This window comes from Dipodomys merriami, unplaced genomic scaffold (genome assembly GCF_024711535.1).
Source record: "Dipodomys merriami isolate MVZ:Mamm:240054 unplaced genomic scaffold, mDipMer1.0.p SCAF_16, whole genome shotgun sequence".
NCBI classification, from domain to species: domain Eukaryota; kingdom Metazoa; phylum Chordata; class Mammalia; order Rodentia; family Heteromyidae; genus Dipodomys; species Dipodomys merriami.
In genome coordinates, this window is record NW_027202937.1 from 15,315,189 (window position 1) to 15,332,477 (window position 17,289).

The 17,289-nt window shown below is 38.5% G+C and overlaps 1 protein-coding gene across 1 annotated transcript in view; it reads right to left on the bottom strand.

Moving 5' to 3' along the window:
- The window catches only part of Scgn (secretagogin, EF-hand calcium binding protein), a 33,647-nt gene extending 20,157 nt beyond the window's left edge, over positions 1 to 13,490 (bottom strand). Inside the window, exons 1-4 of the mRNA XM_070024429.1 lie at positions 13,023 to 13,490; positions 12,143 to 12,213; positions 3,369 to 3,461; positions 366 to 455 (exon numbers count right to left, since the gene is read on the bottom strand). Coding sequence (XP_069880530.1) covers positions 366 to 455; positions 3,369 to 3,461; positions 12,143 to 12,213; positions 13,023 to 13,104 — 336 coding nt within the window. The 5' untranslated portion in view covers positions 13,105 to 13,490. The remainder of the gene's footprint in view (positions 1 to 365; positions 456 to 3,368; positions 3,462 to 12,142; positions 12,214 to 13,022) is intronic.
- Between the last annotated feature and the right edge of the window lie 3,799 nt (positions 13,491 to 17,289).

Consider the following 17,289-nt stretch of genomic DNA (forward strand, 5'->3'; position numbering starts at 1 on the left):
TTCTAGACAGCACTCTCAAAAGACAACAGTTCACTGAGGCTCCACAGGATCACTGACTTTAGGTGGTATGCATGCTCCCCAGGCTGCACAGCCCCCTCACAACACCCTTTCTATTCTCCCATTACATTCCTCAGCCCACCTTCCTGGCCCTTATCTAAGCCTTCCATTAGCCTAGATTAAAGGAGCCCATCGGTTCAGCATCCCAGGCCAGGAATGAGAGAACACACTAGAGATGGGCACCAAAGGCCTGGCAGACTAAGGGCTTGATCCTATCCTCTCTGCATGTCTTCTATATAGGAACTGTGCAGGGGATAGGAGGGAGCCACAACCCTCTTTCTCAAAGGAAGTTATAAGCAAACACTCACCTGCATGAACTCCACACTGCTGTCCAAGGGGGTTTCCAGGCGAAAGAGCAGCAGAAAGTTTTCATCCTCAGATAAAAACATACTAGAAAGCTAAAGGAACAAAATAACAGTCATGGATATGGGTCAGTGTTCATTTAAGGAGTGCTCCCTGGAAAAAATGTATGATAGTACACATTGTAAAACCAGCTTATCTCAGGATGGAAAACTCAGCTTGCAGTTCTGTACCCTTGATCCTCATTCACTGATTTATTAGCTCTTTCAAAAAGTATCATATTCCTGTTAGATACAAAATACTGTGAATAGCTGCCTTCCATGAGTTTGCAATACACAATAATAATAATATCTTATATATTATTATGTGTAATTATATATTATAATTATATGTTTATATTATATTCATATAATTACATAATCATGTATATGTACTTTATAATTAAATTGTATAATATAATTATATAATGTCATATACAATGTTTAATATATAATATAGAGTTAATATATAATATATACTATACATATAATATATAGTACATATACTAAATATAATATACTATACATAGTATATATTAGCATATTATATATAATATATATTACATATTATATGTAATTACTAGTATGTTCAGTACTTAATATGTTCAGGTACTATTCTAAGAACTTCTAGTATTGAATTAACTTTATAATAATCAAAAACAAAAATGTCAAACAATGATCATATGGGCCAGGTATTGCTGTAAGATTAATTGATAAACACTAACTCATTTAACCCTAATGACCAACTGCAAGTTACACCCATGCCATAATAGGTATTTTCAGATTCTGGGCTACACAAAGTCAAAGGATGTATCAAAGTTATATTGGTCAAAAATGGTAGAATGAAAGCACATTTTTTCTGACTAGACTTTGCTGGTGAGATGTCACATAGATATATAAAATACTTCAGTGTCCTATGTAAAAGCAGCAGTGATTGTGGCCTGTGTGGATTCTTGAGTGTTGGCTGTGACTTAATACTCCTCCATTGTTGGTGTCTATTGGATACTACAACATTCAAGCATGGTAGCCCAGCCAGCATGACTGATTTCCTTCTCTCACTCCCATGACATAGCAGTATCTTCTTCCCCTAATGAGTATAACATGTTGCAGCACACTGACCAGTTTTGTCAGTTCTTTAAGTGTGCATTGTCTCCTCGGTTATCCCTGTAAGCAGTCATTGTGGTGCAAGCCCAGGGAAGGTGCCCTTGTGGGGTTTTAGTGTGCTTACTCACACTCTCACTCACATCCCCTTCTTCGATGCACATCAGCTCAATAAATTCCACTCCTGTGTAACATAAGCTAATAGACGAGACAACACATTCTGCTAGCCCTCTACTAGATGCCTACCACGTGGCAGCCATCACCATGGTGATTATCGTTTATCATCTTATTACATTCCCACACACGTCCTCTGGGATTGATAGCTATCAGTGTTCCTCTTTTCCTTGAATTAGGCTTTAGAGTAGAATTAAATTCCTTCTTTATTACTTACCAATTATTTAATCTTGGGCAATTTGACATTTCATGCTTTTGTTCTTCATTTGTAAACTAGCAAAATAGACAGCTAATACTTATATAAAGACTAAAAGGAGAATGAGTCAATAGTAACAGACTGTTTAGCAGAATAGCTGCTGTCCATGACTGTGTTACACATTCTTTACTGCTGCGCTGGGGAAACTGAAGCTCAGAGGACTTTTCCTGAGGTTTTAGATTCCACTATATTGACTTTGTGTTTTTCCCATCAACCCATACATGGTCACCTCTCTCAGGGTTAAATGCTGTTTTTCACATAAGGATGGTACAGACTCTATTTACCCTCCCTTGTCAAAGAATTGCCTAACAACGCACTTCTCAGTATGTGTGCTGTTGTTAACCAGTATGTAACTGTAGGTAGAAAATATTCCACCATAGTAACCTGTTTTGTAACTAAAGGAGACATATTCAGATAAGAAGTAGATTGTCATGTAGGGACAAAAGGTAAACAAATGCAGCAATGGTACTTGCTGGACACTACGTTGGGGAAATAAAAATGAAGTAGATTGTTGGGGCTGACTGAGTATAGTGACACAGGCCTGTAATCCCAGCTACTCAGGAAGCAGAGATTGAGAGGATCATGACTTAAGGGCAACAAATGCAAAAAATTAATGAGATCCCATCTCAACAAACAAGCCAGGCACAGTGGTCCATGCCTATAGTTCTAACTATGTGGAAGACATAGGTAGAACGATTGTGGTCTGAGGCCAGCCCAGGCAGAAAGCAGGAGACCTAAAACAGTAACTAAAGCAGAAAGTGCTGGAGGGATGGTTCAAGTGATACTGTGTTTTTCTAGTAAGTGAAAGGCCCTGAGTCAAACCCTATTACTGCCACATACACAAAAAAATAGACTATCCAAGGTACTGCATGATTAAGGCAGTTACTTGATTTGGTAGGCAGTCAATAAAAGTGACTTCAAAGGAAGCAAATAAAATACTTTCTTGTAGGAGGATTTGTTTCTTAGTTAGAGTGCTGGAGATTAAACCCAGGTCCTCATACATGCTAAACAAATCCTCTACCACATAAGCTATATAACCAATTATTTTAGGGTAATTTTTCCAATTTCTACCAAGAGCTAGTACTGAAGTATAAATTTTTTAAATCAGTATGTTTTCCTTATCCCAAGGACAATTTTTATAAGACGCTGTGCCAAGAGACAATGTTAGATCAGATAACTGAAAGGCCTTTGCCATCTCAATTCCCCATTGACCTAAATAAAAATCAGGAAAGAATTGCATACTCTTTGTTACTAAGCAGGTGAAAAGAAGCTAGATGATTATTTTTAAAAATTATGCCAACTGCATTGCAGGAAGTTCGCCTTTCCCAGTTGAATGCAGATTCATTCATTCTTTTAGTGGAAATCACAGTCCAAAAAGATAATGTCCAAGAAGAAGCAGTCAAGAAAGCTATTGCTGAGAAAAATACAACCATGAGCAGTACCTGCTTCATCTGTACACGGCCATCTTTAGAGATATTATGGGCTGTCGTAAGTTGCTGTTTCACTTTGTGCATATTTTCTTCCATGAGTGCATCCTGCAATAGGCCACAAATCACCACATTTAGCCAATGAAATCCCCAAAACATAGTTAGGATAACAAGTATCCAAAACACCTGGCTTACTCATTACATTATTCTAACCAGGAAAATTGAGTGATCCTACTATTTTGTAGGAGAGAGCAAGGGATTGATATTTCTTGAACAACCAACCATCAAAATCTTGACTATGTGAAATGCGTAAAATTATTGAGATAGGTATAGAAAGAAGCTGAGAACCTGGAGTGCTAGATTAATTTGAATATAGTTGTGTGTTTGGTTTCTAGAAAGGACTGAGTTGTCACTAATATATAGATGCTCTTCCTAAGGACTTAAAGGGTTTAAATTCATAACTGAAAATTCTCTGCCTTTTTGCAGGAAATGGAGTAGAAGGTCCTGGGGCTTGAACTCAGGGCCTGGGTTCTCACTTTAAGGGGTTTACCATTTGAGCCACACACCCGCTTCTGGCTTTTTTGATGTTTAATTGGAGATAAAAGTCTCATGGGCTTCCTGTCACGGTTGGCTTTGAACTCAATCCTCAGATCTCAGCCTCCTGAGTAGCTAGGAAACTAGGCATGAGGCACTGGTACCTGGGTCTCTTTGAATATTTTTTATATTTGAGCTACATACATTGAAATTTTTTATTACTGGCAAAGGAAAAATTTCAGGTTTTATTGTTCTTATTTTTCTCTTTAGTCCTGATTGAATGGCCTGTCAGTTATACTTGTTTGTCCTTAAGCAGTTAGCTCTTCATTTGATCTTTTTCATATATGTTTTCCATGGGTTGGAAGATCTAGTAGAAGAGCAAGGCAAACTCTCTGCCTTCTAGATCTTCAGGTATGAGGAATACTCTGATTCATGATATCTACTACTACACTCTGAATCAAACTATGTATTTCTTTCAGAACAGTCTTGGTGAATTGAAAGAAAAGAGTGAAGGAAAAAAGAATCAGGGAATATTAGACACCTTCTTCTTTTTCTGCCAATCCTGGGGCTTGAACTCAGAGCCTATACTCTGTCCCTGAGCCTTTCTGTGCTCTACCACTTGGGCCACAATAACACTTCTAGATTTTTCTGTTTATATGGTACTGAAGAATCAAACCCAGGGCTTCATGATGCTAGGCAAGCACTCTACCACTAAGCCACATTCCCAGCTCATAGATACCCTTCTCTAAGACTGATGGGAAAATAGGTCAAAGGAGTGACTTAACATGCAGCTGGATATTGGCAGAACATGACAGAAACCAGAACTTTGGAAAGTACAGTGTATACTTATCACCCCACCTTGCTGTTACCTTATGGGACAGCATCTAGCAGAGGAAATGAAAAATGGTTCAAAACAGATCCAATGAGAACTTGGTGATTTGCTTTGGTATATTTTTTTCAAGATAGATTTTGGCAGTTAGTTAAATAATAGGACTGTCTAAATATCATATAGACTCACAAATTTGAAAACCACTTGGAAATGCAAAGAGCACTATTGGCCAGTGGAACAACTTTATGCTAAGGGAGATCCAGAGCATTATTATAACATCGTTATAAGATTTTGGCCCTTGACATTGGAATCCTAGATCACTAGTGGCAGTAGATGAATAGACAGCCAATATTTGATGGTGGGTTTCATCAGTGAGATAGAAAAGATACTCTGAGCTGAGATAATTGAAGAAATTGGATCCCTTATTATCATCTTAATTTTCTAGATTTCCAAAGACTGATGTGAATGCCACAAGAATGGGAAGCCACCAACTTTCATGTCAACCAATAGCTAATCATATACATTTTGGGGGGAGGTATGGTTGTGGGGCTTGAACTCTGGATCTGGGCACTGTCCCTCAGCTCTTCAGCTCAAGGCTAGCACTCTACTACTTGAGCCACAGCACCACTTCTGGCTTTTTTTTTTCTGCTTATGTGGTGCTGAGGAATCAAACCCAGGGTCTCATGCATTCAAGGCAAGCGTTCTACCACTGAGTCACCTTCCCAGCCCTCATATACATATTTTTGTCATCAAATACAAAAATGAAATTGTGTTTCCTTTTGTCTTGTTGTTTTTGCAGGACAAGATAAAAACATGTTTTTGTTGTTTTTTTTCAGAAATGGATAAAGTGCAGAGAGATGAATAAATGAATGTCTCACATATCCCAAACTGAATACTAGACGGTGAGAGATACTTTCATTTATTATAAATGAATAATAAACAGCTAAAAAAGTTTGGTTATTATTCCTTTATAATCAATATAAATTGCAGAGAAGGATAAGGTTGTAAAACAGTTTAAAGTCTTGTTAATAAGAACTAATGATAAAATGGTTGGTTCTTTAGATAGCAATTTTAAATTCTATTAAACTGCTAGCCCAAACCACCAGCATTTGTGACTGAGACAATGTATTAATCAAATGGATTTGGGTATCCTATCTGTACCAAGACCATCTGCTAGACTGTTGGCTTTGGTCTCGTATTTAGAATGATTAAAATAAGTGATTAAAATAAGAGGACTTGGACAGATTGACTCTGTAAATACACCACACAAATGTATTCATTTAATAATCATAAACAGAATAATCAAAGGGCTAGTTAAGAAAATTAATATCGGAAGTAGCGCTGTAGCTCAAGTGATAGAGAGCTCACCTTGACCTGAAGAACACAGGGACAGAGCCCAAGCCCAGAGTTCAAGCCCCATCACCGACAAGAAGAAAAAAAAAAGAAAAAAAGAAAATGAATACCTTCCTAAGTAAACACACACCAAATGAAAAATATGAGGTGGGGGGAAGACATTAGTGATTTGGAACCAAAACCTTGGGTAAAGAAATGGAAAGTGCCAGGTGCTGGTGGCTCACACTTGAAATCCTAGCTACTCAGGAGGCTGAGATTTCAGAATCAGATCTCAGAAAAGTCCCCGTGGGACTCTTATCTCCAATTAACCTCTCAAAAACAGCAAGTGGTGATGTGGCTCGAGTGAATAGATCACTAGCCTTGAGAGCCTAGAGGCTCAGGAACAGCACCAGGCCCTGAGTTCAAGTCCCATAAACAAAAATAAAGAAAGAGAAAAAGAGAGAGAGAAAGAAAGAAAGAGAGAGAGAGAGAGAGAGAGAGAGAGAGAGAGAGAGAGAGAGAGAGAGAGAGAGAGGAAGGAAGGAAGGAAGGAAGGAAGGAAGGAAGGAAGGAAGGAAGGAAGGAAGGAAGGAAGGAAAGAAGGGGAAAGCAATTCATGTGTCATTTGTCTTAGATTGAGCAACTGTCACAAGCACCTAGTGTCTGTGATCTACTGTTTCCCCAAGTAGCATGCTTTACTCCTTAGTGACAAATAAGTGATAATAGCATGACTTAGGCATTTTCCTTAGGTTACTTTGGCTTGGAAAATTTTCTCTCACAAACTGGAAATTTCACTGCTATATTCATTTATTTCAGATCTAAAAACTCTTTTCTATATTTAAGAGAGCAAGCTTCACTTATTCTGTGTTGAGGTAAGTCACTGGTGGAGCTCAGGCAAAATGGACTCTATAATAAACAAGGATAAAACACAAAACCCAAGAAGACACCAAAAATCACCATAAGAACATGCACATTGTACAGTGTACAGTGTATACAATGTGTGCTCCTACAACTAAAAAAGGCGCTTTTCATTTATATTATCTCCTGAGGAAATGGGTGGCCCAAAACCTGATTGTTCCCATTTTATGGTCATAAAAACTGAGACCTAGGGAATTTAAGTAGCTTGTTGGTATCATTTAGCTGTAAGATCAGAGCTGGTACAGCCAAAGCAGATTTCTATCTCCACCCACTATGAGGCCTTTCTGAAGTGGGTGCAAAAAGTTACATTTTTTAAACTTTATAGAAGAAAAAAGAATTTTGAGATCCCAAGATATCCTCCAACCAGATTCCCTCATACCTGTCTAGTCTCCTAACCACAGATTTTGTGTGTGTGTGTGTGTGTGTGTGTGTGTGTGTGTGTGTGTGTGTGTGTGTGTGTGTGTGTGTGTGTGTGTGTGTGTGTGTGTTTGGTAGTGTAAAGGATATTTTTAGGAGTCAGCTGGATCCAGCGCTATCTAGAAACTTGGAAGGCAATTTTGTGGGTGAGTGTGTCTGTGAGGGGGTCTTCAATGGAGGTTAACATGAGAGATGAGGTGGAGCAATCAGCCCTGTGTGAATGGGCATTATCTGAATGGCTGGGGAAGGCAAATCAGTCTCCCCTCTTACTCCCTGAAAGCTAGGACATGTTCACCTCCTGTCTTGACCTCAGATGTTCAGGCTATTCTAGTACTGAGATTCCAGGTCTAACAATAGCCACCCCCTCCCTAGGTTCTCAGGCTTTGCCCTTAAACAGAGAACTACACCTTCCCTGATTCTGAGGCCTTCAGACTTGGACTGTACCATACTCTTAGAAATCCCAAGATCTCCAGTCTGCAGACAACCTATAATGGGACTTCTTAGTCATCATAATAGCATGAGGCATTTTTCTTATTAGAAAACAATACATAATATACCATTATATAATATATAATGTTGCTTCTGTCTTTCTTCCAAAGAAAGTTCATTAACATAGGCTATGTTGGTTGAAAATTCATTTTTATAACAAACAGAGATGGAGCCACAGTCACAGAAACAGATTCTATATGCCACCTTTAATTTGAGGGCATAGAGCCTTACATTTTGGCCTTTTAGACCTCTAACTCTAGAGCCCAATGATCCCTTATCTCTAATGGAAAAAAGTCAGAGTTCTTTTGGTTGTTATTCCCCATCAATCCTTATTGAGATTTCAGGCCCCAGCAGGATACTTATGAGCCCCAAAGCAATGAAAGAGGCCGAAGGATGTGATATAACCTGCACCTGAGAGAGATAGTCACATAGAAACTGATGCTCTGGAATGGACTGGATTTTTAAAAGAAAAGAACAGCAGGAAGAGTCACATATAGCAGCAATAGTAGCAGTTGATTGTCTCATTAAGCCAATCCCTTCAGAAGCTGTGAGGAGTGGGTAATTACATGTAGCCTGGTTGCTCTCTGAGATTGACAAGCAGGCAGCTTGCTGTTAGAAAACTCAGAATCTTTCTGAGGTCTCTGTGACCCACTAATCAACAGAACAAATCAGGGCTATTCAGGTCTCTTGAAGTACCACTTGACAGAGCAAAAAGCTACCCAATCTCTACTGAACTTGATTAGGGCCTACTTGTTGTTCATCAAAGAAGAGCCCAGAATTAGACTATTTGTCCAGGCAGTATTGAGTGACCAGCTAAGGTCCCTATTGCCCTATTCCCACTGTATGGTCTCAGCGTTATGAAAGAAAATCAATGGTAGATTATTCCATTCCTGGTTAACAATTTAAGCAACTTGTTAGAACTTTCTCCCTAGCCAAGTGCTGAGGAGAAAGGTACCTAGGGTAACTGCCATGCCTCAGTGGGACTCATTTGATTATATTAGAAACCCTTGCCCAAGGCAGTCACCGTTCCTCTGGGGATAGGAGATGAAATCTGACTTAGGGTGTTTTTAAAATAAAAATACATTGAAATCCTAGGGGCTGCATTTTAACAAATACTGATAATTTTGGCATATATTAATTGTTCAAAATAAGAGGTTGCACTTACAAAGTTTGATTTGGTCTGGGCACTGGCGGCACATGCCTTAATCCTAGTTACTCAGGAGTCTGAGATTTGATGATCATGGTTCAAAGCCAGTTAATTCTCCAATGAACCACCAAAAAAGCTATAAGTGGAGCTGTGGCTCAAATGGTAGCACACAAGCCTTGAGCATAAAAGCTCAGGGATAGTGCACAGGTCCTGAGTTCAAGCTGCACCAAAAATGTATGTTTAAAAAATTTTTTCCCTGGTCTGAAAGAGGCAAGAATACATAGGGGAAATATGCATGGGAAAGAGAAGCCAGAAATTTAGAGACAAGGATGGTACTGATGGATAGCTTGATTAAAGGGACACAGGCACTATTTTTCTTTGCTTTAAGACTCATACTTCAATAAGCTGCAAACATTAGCTTAAGGTGAATGTATGGGGGGCAACAATTCTGACATTTGTCCATTTGCCCAAATAGTTAATGAACTTTGGGCACTGAGCATATCTTTTCAAATCTTAAAGGAATAACACTCATCCTGGTGAAGGGGGAGGGGAAAACATTTGTGAAATGACTCCTCTTGCAACAAAAAAAATGCTTGCAAAGGAAAATACTTATCTCAAGGATGTACATGTGTCTTGAAGGGAGCACTTGTCAAAACCCATCAATTGTTCTAAAGGATGCTCAAGCAACTTTATTGTAATGACCTACATGTAATCAGCAGACCAACCTTGAAACTTCTGGACCCAATTGACAAAAGAGTGGACTAGCAAGAATGACTAAATATACCAGGTAACAGAATAAAGAGAAGTGCCACGGACCGGGTTCTGTCGGGACGACGGAGGATACCTAGGGGAGGAACCTGGAATAGGATGGGGAGATGGCAAACAGACAACTCACACACATTAGGAGTGGATGCTGAGTGCTGAGTGCTGAGTGCTGAGTGCTGAGTGTGATTTAATGCAGAGGATAGCAACCTTTTATAACAGAAGTCTCATGAGAAAGGGCAAAAGGTTACACAATCTTGCTGCATGGCTTCATTCTTGGGTGGTCACCAGCTGGGCACCTGATAGGCATTTGTCTTCGGCTTATCTCTAAGGAATATAATGGGTTTGGGTTTCGATGTTTGTCACCAATTAACCATTACCTATTTTTATAGAGGCCTTAACTTTCCCATAAGATCTTTCCTGTCTCTTCTTTAATAGTAAACTTTAAGGAGACCTAGCAATTCTCTTAGTAAATAGCAGGAAATTCTCTCTCCTAAATAATTATCTCAGCAATTGCCATAGATTCTTTCTGTTCTAGCTGAGCCTACTGCTTCTTGTAAATCCCTTACAAATAATTCCTTCTGCTGAAGTGACTTTGTGAAACCTCCAATACTTTTATATTTACTTATAACTTGTTTCCTAGCCTCCAGAAGAGGGGTTTCAGGTTAGCACTTAACTCTGGTGAGTCCGTCATATTTTTTAAGACACTCATCAGATATTGGAGTCGTCAACACTCTTAAGAAAGAGCTTTGAATAAGGGAACGTTGACAATGAGCAAGTACATAAAGCAGTAGAAGCAGTAAAGGATTAACAGACACTCTTATGAGGGAAAGAAAGACAGAAACACATCTTTCCCAGGGGTTTGCCAGCCTTTTTCCAGGAGTAGGCCTCTTAGAAGCCCTATTCTCCGAGGTAGACTTCGGTGAAGTCCCAAAACTTGGAGATAGGTTTCTGTAAAGCCCCATTCTCTGAGGTAGACTTTGGTGAAGTCCCAAAACTCAGAGATAGGTCTCTGAAGCCCCTATCATGGTCTGATAGATGGTTTCCCATGCTAAGCAGACTCCACTGGAGTCGGCGTGGCAGAGAAGTACTTATCCCAAGTTGAGTTTTGGCCAAACCCTTAATCTACTTTTTTTTAAACAATAAATACCCCTGAGTTTAGCACTTATTGCACCTGTTTTCCAATGTGCCACAGACGTGTCTGGATTATATATTGTCTGTTTACTTTTCCTTGGCTTTCATTCCTACTTTATTGTCTCTACCTTAATGTGTCCTTCAATTATATCTGTAACAGCAACATGAAATGTAATACTCAAGAGCCAGAGGGAGGCCACCACCATCAGGACATCACACAAAATCAGAGACACATACACAAAACGGAGGCAGAACAAGAGAGGCAGAAACATATAGAAAGAGTCAAGAGGCTTGTGCGCCTGGTGAAGACAGATGGCAGCCTCTTGTTTTCTGAGCTGGCCTCTCTCAGCCCCAAACCCCCTCCCCAAGCAGTGTCCATGATGGAGACCTTCCTAGCCCTCTCACTTGCTTTTGATATGAGAATGTGATGCACTCCAAAATATCCTTCCAAGCAAATGATTGAAAGTCTGAGGATAAACCATTACAATTCACTTCAAAACAGCTGCCCAGATTATGCATGACTGAATGAAGTTGGGTTTTTTTCCATACCTAGTCTGAATGCCTGAATGCCTCTATGAGTTTTTCCTCTTCTTTGCTACAGGAATCTTCAAGAATTAATCCATATCTCTCAAGGCTATATTAGCCATCTGGGAGATCAACACTGAACATATGAATTGGTTTACATGTATATCTGAGCCGTAAATATATTGGTTTCTTTCTAGTTTTTCATTCCTTGAGAAATCTACTATCTGTTCTAATAAAACATGTAATAGAAAAAAATAGATCTTCAATGGTTTACCACTTGCCATCAAAGGAGTATAACATGTACTAAACACCTGCAGCCCAAAAGCTCTTAGTGTCTTTATTGATCTTACATCTGTATTGGTCTTTTCTATCTTTTGATGTTTTGATCAAAGTGGGATACCCCATCTCCTGGTTTTGATCCATTAGCAGAGATGTAACCAAGGGAACATTTAAATCACAGTTGGTTGAGTCCACAGTCTCTGAGTGGATGACAGATGTTACAATGAAAGTCAGTGACCAGCATGTCTAATGTTACCTTTGTATCTCTCATAAAACCTATCCAAATTGCTTCCTGTGAAATTACATGCATTCAGGAAGGAAAGAGGTCAGATGGGATTAATAGGTACAAATCAACAAAACACTTGTATGCTTATATTTCACTATGAGACACATAAATCAATGCTTAGTGCTATAAGTACTTACATCAGTGCCCAGTTTTGTCACCATATGGTGAAAGAAATCATCAAGCTCTTTTTCTTCTATGTAACCTTTTTCTAAATTCAAGGAGATACGCATAATTATTAGCCTCTTATATAAAATAGCATGTGACTTAGAATTTATCTAAATTTGTTCTTAATTTCCCAGTTTACAAGATCCCCACAGACACTGCTTTTTGTTGTTCTATTCTTTTTATTGTTCAGTATTCCTCTTTAGAATTTAGACAGTGAATACATGTTCCAGGGTAAATGATTTTTGCTGGGGTTTATACTGACATTTGGAGATTAAAAATATGCTACCAAACACTTAATGAATGAGCTTTAGAATAAAGTTCAATGCAAAGATTTTGGAAATACTTCACAAGGGTAAATATTGAATTTAGTTGTGAGTGTTTTCACACAATATAGATATTTTCTGTTTCTTTATTAACAAAAACAAAGAAAAATAGTAAGTAGTTACATTTTGTTTTTATGGAAACCTTTTTGTGGAGAGATAGTAAATTTGAAAGTTGATAAAACTTACCCAGCTTTTGAGAAAGTGGGGAAGAGGGAAAGAACAGTAAATCTGACATCACGTACTTGAATCTCATGCCTTGAATACATACAAAATACTCTTTGACATCATACATAACTATATTTATGTATATCAATGCATAATATATACTGACATATATTATATGCACACACCCTGAATTTTCACCAAGGTTTCTAGATGTGCAACAGCAATATACCAGTCGTATGTGAAATATACCGCACTAGTTATGCTGTTTTAACAACGCAGGCAGACTGCTTTACTTCAGAAAAAGACTGCAGAGAAGAGACAATCCAGATGCTTCACCTGTGTGCAAACAGCTGGTCCTACTCACCATCAGCATCAAAGCGCTGCCAGACTTTCCAGAAGCCAGCGGCATCCAAAGGCCTGGATGTGGGTTTGAGAGCGCTGTCCATGGTGCTGACCGCCTGCCACTAGAGCGCTAGGGTCCACGCAACTTAGGGAAGAACTCCCTTCAACTGCTGCCGGGCTCTTCTGCCTGCTTCTATTTTTCTCTGTTTATCAGCTAGCGGTCGGTGGCGCTGGCTCGAGGGCAGTTGGAGACGGGACTGGTGGCAAGGGGGCGTCGCTGAGCAGCGAACTCTCAGGGAGATCCGATGCTGGCAGGTCGTCCTTGCCCCGCCCTGTGTGCTGTCCTGGCAGATCTGCAGGGTAGCTAGCGCCTGCCTGTCTCAGCAAGCGCTGTGTGGGATTCGGGAAGAATCTGTTTCCAGGCGTCCACGGCTCACGGCTCACTGCTCTTGCAAAACTTGTTTCTCAAACTCAAAGGAAACATCCCCCGCACATATGACTCACCTTTCAAACTAGTGTCTCAAGCGGTTTTCTAGAAGAGGCCAGTGGAAGATGTGTTAGTGCTGGGCCCCTTAGGGCCTGATGAGTTAGACATGGAGTGTAGGGGGAGGGAAAGTGAATAGGGGGAAAGTTGGGGCAGTCAGAGAGACATGCGCTGCATGGTTTCCCTCATTTGTGGTAACTAGAATATGCCTTTAAATCTACAAGTAAACACCCTGAATAACTAAAATAAGTAAACGAATATATATATATATATAATATGTATATTATATATATATATGCATGCACACTGGGACATGATAAATTATGTAGGACTCTAGTCATTAACATTCAGAGGCCAAAGGAGAATATGCATAGGAGTGGTGGACAAAGACTCAATAGCTATGTACAGATGATCACATAAAATAACATCCTATGAAATGAACTCCAAGAAAAGGAAACGAGACATTTTTTTTAAGTTGTCATTGTTGCTGTTTTTGTTTTCTTACCCTTTGGTCTTGTTTGTTTGTTTGTATTTGGAGGGTAAAGGAGGGCACATAAAAAGTGGAACAAGGCTGAACAAATACAACAGTGATACTCACTAGACACTATGTGGAAAATGAACTGGATATCTTGTGGGTAGGGATGGAAGGGAAAGACAGGGAGAGAGCAACTTAAGGGGAGGTATGGTTCAAAAAGAATTGTCCTTATTACTCATTACCTCATTCATGTAACTGTAATCTCTATGTATATCAACTCTATAATAACAATAAAAATAACTAAAATCCAGAGCCAAAAAAGTAGGGGCAATAGGCAAAGAGCCAATCACAGCAATTATTACGCTCTGATTGTATAGGACATGCACTCTGCTATGCTATTCTGTACCATAAGGACTTGAAAGTACAGAGACATGCTGCCAGCTCCTGTATGTGTAGTGGCATCATTAAGATGGCCGAAAAAAGACATAATACTCATAAGCCGTGTTCTGCCTGGGAAAGAGTCTATAAGGAGACAGCTTGGCCCACTGCAAAGTTCTCAGATAGAGTTTTAGATTAGATTAGATGGTCATGTTTAACTCCAAAGAGCCACATGAAGACCAAAAGCCAAAATCATTTGGAGGAACACAAATCTTTCTAATGATGCAAAGTGTTCAACTCTGATTAAATGATTTCTGAAAAACAAGATCAGCACAAGTGAAGCAAGTTCTGGACACAAAATAATTAGAGAAGGACATAACTGGAGGGGAGGAAAAGAGCTCAGTATCCATGGTTTTTTTATGTGGTACAGGGAAATTATTAGATACACAATCATCAGCCAGGAATGGTAATATGTGCGAACTCGTAAGGTTTATAACTTGATGTTGTTTTCTAATAAATAAGAGAATAAGGCAAATGTCAAAATTAATGTTCAAGGTCTAAGGTAGGGGGATGGTTAAGTAAATGATGCATCTATATGGTGTGATTTGTTGAATATTAATGACGCAGAAGACTAAAGTTAATATTAAAAAGCGAATTATAAAAGCATACATATAGTAGGCCATAATTCTCTAACACCATACTTTTCTACACATAGAACAAATCAGAAGGCAAATATTAATAGAAGTACAAATATTAGTAGTATTATTGATGCTTATTCTGAAAGGGAAAGCTCATAACTGATTTTAAATTTGAAATTTATCAATCTTCTATTTGAAAACCTTCTACTGTTTGCATATACTGGTAACTATTTGATTTTTTTTATTTTAAAAAGTGAAATCCAGGGAAAGAAAAAGAGAAGCATGGCTACTAGAAGTGCTATGTTCCTCAGGTTTGGAGAAAAAATGGAATTTGGAACACCAGGAGCGGGCATCTGTTCACTGCAGTATTTTTGTGTGTGCTTGTGTGTGTATGTGTATGTGCACACAGGTGCACACACATGCACATGCATGCACTAGAGCCAGCACTGGAGCTTGAATTTAACCTCAGGCACTGCCCCTTAGATTTTTTTGCTTGACGTTCAACGCTAACAGCCTGTCATTTGAACTGCATTTCCACTACTGGGGAGTCTTACAGATTTTTCTACCCATGGCTGGCTTCAAACAGCAATCCACAGATCTCAGCCTCCTGAGTAACTAGAATTACAGACTTAAATCACTGGACACCCAACAATTACTTTTTTTTAAAAAATAAAAATACCTGTAATGACAATAGATATATGATGTTTTCATACCTTACTGCATTTCTCAAGAAAATAATCTGAAACTTTGATAGAAAAGAAAGCCATTAGGAAAGTGTTTAAGGTACTAGGTCAGAGAGATACACTTTGTCTCACTGGAAAGGTTCTCTTACCTCGGGGGAGTGTGGGGTGGGGATAGAGGAATAAGACACAATGAACACAGAGTAAAGCAAAAAATCAAAAAAACAATCAACTAGGACACATTGTGCAGCATAGTGATTACTTTAACTCCTTTTACAGAGATCTTTAATGCTTTGGAGTAAGCCTCTATATTATTTTCTTTAAAGCTCCTCTAGGGATTATGTTGAAAGCACTTATCAGTCTTTTGTCTCTAGTTTCTTGCTGCTTAAATTGTGTTCATTTTATTATTTTGGCAAATTTGACTACTCTATAGGACAATCTGAAAAATAGAGTCAGTATCGTTTGTTATTAATTAATATTCCAGCATTTGAAAGAGACTCAAATTTAAATGAAGCCATTCAGTGAAGTTTTGACAAGTGATGGGACCAAAATGAGATGTTTTTTCTTTTATTCCCTACTGATGTCGCTTTCTCCTGCAATCGTTTCCTGTTTTTCTCATTAGCATTGCTAATTGATGGTTAGTTGTACACGAAACAGCAGTGATCTATAATTTGAAGCATTGTTAATTAACCCTGATGCATGCATTCAATTCTAACTAAAACCCAGGATATTTCCAACTGGAAACATAAAGAATGGCTTATTTGATACCATTTTTCAATAGTTATTGAACATTCAAACATGATAGGCACCTCACAAACTATATAAACCAACTTAGAATTCAGAGACAAACATAATTCAGTGCCATACCAACTTCCAAGGACAAAAGAAATAGTCTAAAATAAACTGGATGTTTATCAGGAGAAAAATAACTTAGAACAATGGAAATAGCACTAATGCTTTTGTAAAAATCTCTCTCTCTATGATTCCTTAACAATTATTCTAAAGAGTATGTAATTTAAATAGCATAGACCAGAAACTTTATAGGGAGTAAATAATCTTCTGTCTTTCAATATACAACCAACAATAATAATACATAGGCCTATGTCTTCCCAATCATTTTATTTGCACAAAAATTAAATTATACTGTTTAGTAAGTTGTCTGTTTCAGTTAACGTTATAGACCATGTCATTAAAATATTCTCCTATGATGTCATTGTAACAGTGATATTATTATATAAAATTTTCTTTTTGGACTCTAAAAACCTTAGCCTTTTTGTAGCAAGGTAATTAAGTGCTGGCCTAGGTGTTATTTCTGAGCTTTTTTGCTCAAGGCTAAAGCTCTTCCACTTGAACCACAGCTCACTTCTAGCTCTTTCTGTTGCTTCATTGGAGATAAGAGTCTCACAGACTTTTCTTCCCCAGGTGGCTTTGAACCACAATCTTCAGATTTCAGCTTCTTGACTTCCTAGGAATTCAGGTGTGAGTCACTGGTGCCTGGCTCAATATTTTAAAACATCTAAAATCTTAACTGAGAGTAAATTAAGTGTGTATGTGGTACAGAGCCCAAGAAAAAAAGAAAATGCTTTTAAAAGCATCTGTCTTTTAATTCACTTTCAGTTTAGCTTTACTAATCA